Source organism: Carlito syrichta, unplaced genomic scaffold (assembly GCF_000164805.1).
Source record: "Carlito syrichta isolate Samal-C Ts95f unplaced genomic scaffold, Tarsius_syrichta-2.0.1 Scaffold304337, whole genome shotgun sequence".
NCBI lineage: Eukaryota > Metazoa > Chordata > Mammalia > Primates > Tarsiidae > Carlito > Carlito syrichta.
This window is the reverse complement of record NW_007248433.1, coordinates 980,094-983,878: the sequence shown is the minus strand read 5'-3', so window position 1 is coordinate 983,878 and position 3,785 is coordinate 980,094. Positions and strand designations below refer to the sequence as shown.

The window sequence follows — 3,785 nt, the reverse complement described above, 5'->3', positions numbered from 1 at the left end:
CCAGGCGGGTCTCAAACCCGTGGGCTCAGGCAATCCACTCACCTCAGTCTCCCAAAGCACGGGATTACAGGCTGAGTCACCGAGCCCGGCTATCCTCCTTACAATGCAGGTGTGGAGTCATGACTGTGCCTGTTTGCTTTCCTGCCTGGACACTTCTAGAGAGCAGAGAGGGGGCAGACGGCACCATCTGGACCCCAGTGTTCAGGTAGTAATCCCACATTTTCCTTCCACTTCTCAAAATCGGTTGTCTCCTAAAACCACAGCAGTCAAGAGTCACAGATTTCACCACCAAGTCCTAGCTGCCATGTTTGTTTCTTCACTGTAGATCAAGGGGAAAGTCAGAACCAAGCAGGCTAAGCTTTAATTAGTGGCAGGCTCGGAGGGGCTGAGCCGTGCCCCAGCCAGGAGCTTTCCCAGAGAATGCCAGGCCTGCCCCGGCTGGGGATACAAAACCATCAGGAAAGATGCAGGGGAACGCCCTTGCAGAAGTTCTGCCTGGGCAGTCTCAGAGCTCGGAGTAGCTTTCACATCCTCACCCCAGAATGTTCAGGAAAGAGCCCGGGTGCTGCCCTGTCCTGGGAAGCAGACGATGGTGGGAAGCAAAGACAGATTTTCTGAAACACCTTTCAAGCCTTTTTTTTATCCGTTGAGTCCAGGTCTCACTCTGTTGCCCAGACTGGAGTGCAGTGGCACCATCACAGCTCACCACAGCCTTGACCACCTGGAGTCAGGTCATCCTCTTGTCTCAGCCTCACAAGTAGCTGGGACTACAGGCATGCACCACCACACCCAGCTAATTGTGTGTGTGTGTGTGTGTGAAGATGAGTTCTCACTGGTCATGAACTCCTGAGCTCAAGCATTCCTCCTACCTCAGCCTCCCAAAGTGCTGGGATTATAGGTGTGAGCCACCACGCCAGGCCTCGAAACCCTGACAGAGCCCTTGAGTAACTCAGTCACTTTGGAACCCAAGTGTCCACCTCAGGGTCACCGGCTTTCCAAGGCCAACTTCATCCAACCCACAGTGGGCAGTCCCTGGCTTGCATCTGTTGTAGATGCTCGTCTTCTGCAGCCTAGCTGAGGCCAGTCAAGGCTCACACGCCGCCCCAGTTTCCCTGGGAGCCAGACTCTGGGCACCTTCCTCCAGTCCCGAAGCCACTACCCAGCGCCACACCTGAAGGCCCATTGTAAGCCATACGGCTCTCACCCTCGACCTCTGGACCTGCTCCCGAGGGCCCAAGGGCCTCACTGGGGCAGCAAGAACAGTTGCTGGGCCCAAGCACCAGGCCTGTGGGAGTCGGTCTCCCCAGGGGTGCTGCCTCCCCAGTGGTGCTGGCGGCATCTGGACCGCAGATCTGGGGAGCGCAGGCAGCGCCCAGCCTCCTTCCGTATCCCTGCAGCACTGGGCATGCCACGCCCACCTAGTGGCATGACCCCTTCTTGCATGTCATACCAACAGCCCGGGCCGCCCGCTGCCCCCATCTATAACGTAGGTTAAACGCCAGCATATGGAACAGAGACACCACTCTGTCCGAGGGCAGGCCGCAGGGCCCAGCACCACCTCAGACCCACTACTGCTTTGCTCTAATCCGGTCCACAGCCATCCTGAGAGCCTCTGGGGAGCCTGAGGGTTCCACGGGACACCGTTTGAGAAACACCAGTGTAGACCTCATACCTGGCCTGGCCGGAGGCCTCGAGGGACAGCACGGCCGACCAGACGAGGCCCGCGAACATCCACCCGGAGACCAAGAAGGGCCCCCGTCCGTACCCTGTGCCCACCCCCCCCGGTCCCCTCCCCCCTACCTGGAAGCGGCGATCTCGGCCTTCTGCTTGGCGATGGTGGCGGCGCGCTCGGCGGCCTCGACGGCCCGGTCCACCTTCTCGCGGATCTTGCTGGCGCGCAGCGGGATGAGGTTCTTGCGCTTGCCGCTGACCAGCACGTTCTGCTTGTATTTGCCCTCCTCCTTGGTGCCGTCCGGGAAGGTCATGCAGCCGTAGCCGTGGCGCCGGTTGCCGGCCCACTCGCCCTCGTACTTGAGCCCGTCCGAGCGCTGGCTCACGCCGAAGCCGGCCCGCTTGTCGTTTTTCCACTCGCCCACGTAGGCCTCGGTGGTGGTGGCGTCGATGTCGTCCTCGATGACGGCCAGCTCGGCCTCCGCCTCCCCCAGGCTGATGGTGGAGTGGACGTCGCTGGCCGTGGAGCTGACGGTGCTCATGCCCGCCTCGCTGCGGAACGAGCTCTGCTTGCTGCGCTGGCTGGCCAGGCTGCTCTTGGACTCCGACTTGCGCAGCTTCAGGCCGCTCAGCAGCGAGCGCCGGAACAGCCCCTTCTTCTTGCTCTTGAGGACCTCGGAGTCGCTGTGGGCCACCAGCACAAAGCCCCCCCGGGACACGGCCGGGCTGCCGGCCACCGCCGGGGCCGCGTCAGGGTGCAGCGCCGTGCCGTTGGTGTGCTCGCTGCGCAGGGAGTTGATGGACGTCCTCAGGGGCGAGCGGATGACCGCAGCCATGCCGTAGGGGACGCTCTGCCGCACGCCATAGCCCTGGCGCATGCCGCCGACCCACTGGCCCTGGTATGTCCCTGGGGAGATAAGAGAGCGGTTGAGCGCCTGGGGGGGAAGGACGTGGGATGGGTACGTCCACAGTGGGCCAGTGTGGCCACGGCTCTGTCCGTATTCCCCCTCCCAAGGCCCGTGGGGTCTGGGTGGGGCAGACAGACCACAGGGCACTCTTACAAGCTGTCTCCATGGTCATGTTTCCCCTGGTGGGGCTTTGTTCTCTCAGGCTTAGAAAATGGAGGAGAGGGGCTCCTGTGATGTGGAGTGAGGAGTTCAGGACTCAGAGAGAGCCAGGAGCCTCGGTCCGAGGGCAGAGGCCCTGAGAGAAGGCTGGGTTGGAGGTTAGGGAGGAGAGGACAGGGCACATCCTAGGGAGCCGGGCAGTGGGTGGGAGCTAGCACCTCCCCCTCAGGATGCAGCAGTGCTCAGACAGGATCTTTGAAGAGGTGATTAAGTTGCAACATCAAAAGCAGACAGTCATGGCCGGTGATCCCCAAGCAAGCCCCAGCTCTGGAAAGGGGACCGGGTAAGCAGGGTGTCCCAAAGTCTCCCCGACTTTGTTCTTAAAGATCCTCAGACTCCACATCAACCGGATCTGTGCCTGGGTTCTGTCATAGTGTGTCCCTTCCCTTGGGGGATGCCCTGTCCCTCGAGGCCTGTCTCCGTCCCTGCTGGACCTAGGCTGTGGGTGGCAAGGCCAGGCTATCCACATGGCCAATGTAGAGCTGATGGGGGAGTGTTACTGTGTATCCAAATCCACTTTCTTATTGATACCCATTATAAAATCAGACATGGCTGGGTGCAGTGGCTCATGCCTATAATCCCAGCACTTTGGGAGGCCGAGGTGAGAGAACTGCCTGAGTCCGCGGGTTCGAGACCAGCCTGGACAACTTGGCAATACCTCGCCTCTACAATAAATCAAACATTAGCCAGGCATGGGAGCACGCACCTGTAGTTCTGACTACTTGGAAGGCTGAGTCTAAAGGATTGTTAGAGCCCAGCAGGTCAACACTGGGGTGGCTGTGAGTGTGTCACTGCACCCCCGTCTGGGTGGCGGAGTAAGACTTCAACTCAAAAACAAAAAAGAAACCACCGGTTCAAGAACAGCCTGGGCAACTTGGCGAGACCTCATCTCTACAATAAATCAAAAAATTAGCTGGGCATGGCGGCGCGTGCCTGTAGTTCCAGCTACTTGGAAGACTGAGGCAGAAGGATTGCCTGAGCCTAGCA

At 60.0% G+C, this 3,785-nt stretch overlaps 1 protein-coding gene across 1 annotated transcript in view; it reads right to left on the bottom strand.

Annotated features, from left to right (window-relative positions):
- The window catches only part of LOC103262115 (junctophilin-3), a 94,761-nt gene that overhangs the window by 59,694 nt on the left and 31,282 nt on the right, over window positions 1-3,785 (bottom strand). Inside the window, exon 2 of the mRNA XM_021713202.1 lies at window positions 1,801-2,578. Coding sequence (XP_021568877.1) covers window positions 1,801-2,549 — 749 coding nt within the window. The 5' untranslated portion in view covers window positions 2,550-2,578. The remainder of the gene's footprint in view (window positions 1-1,800; window positions 2,579-3,785) is intronic.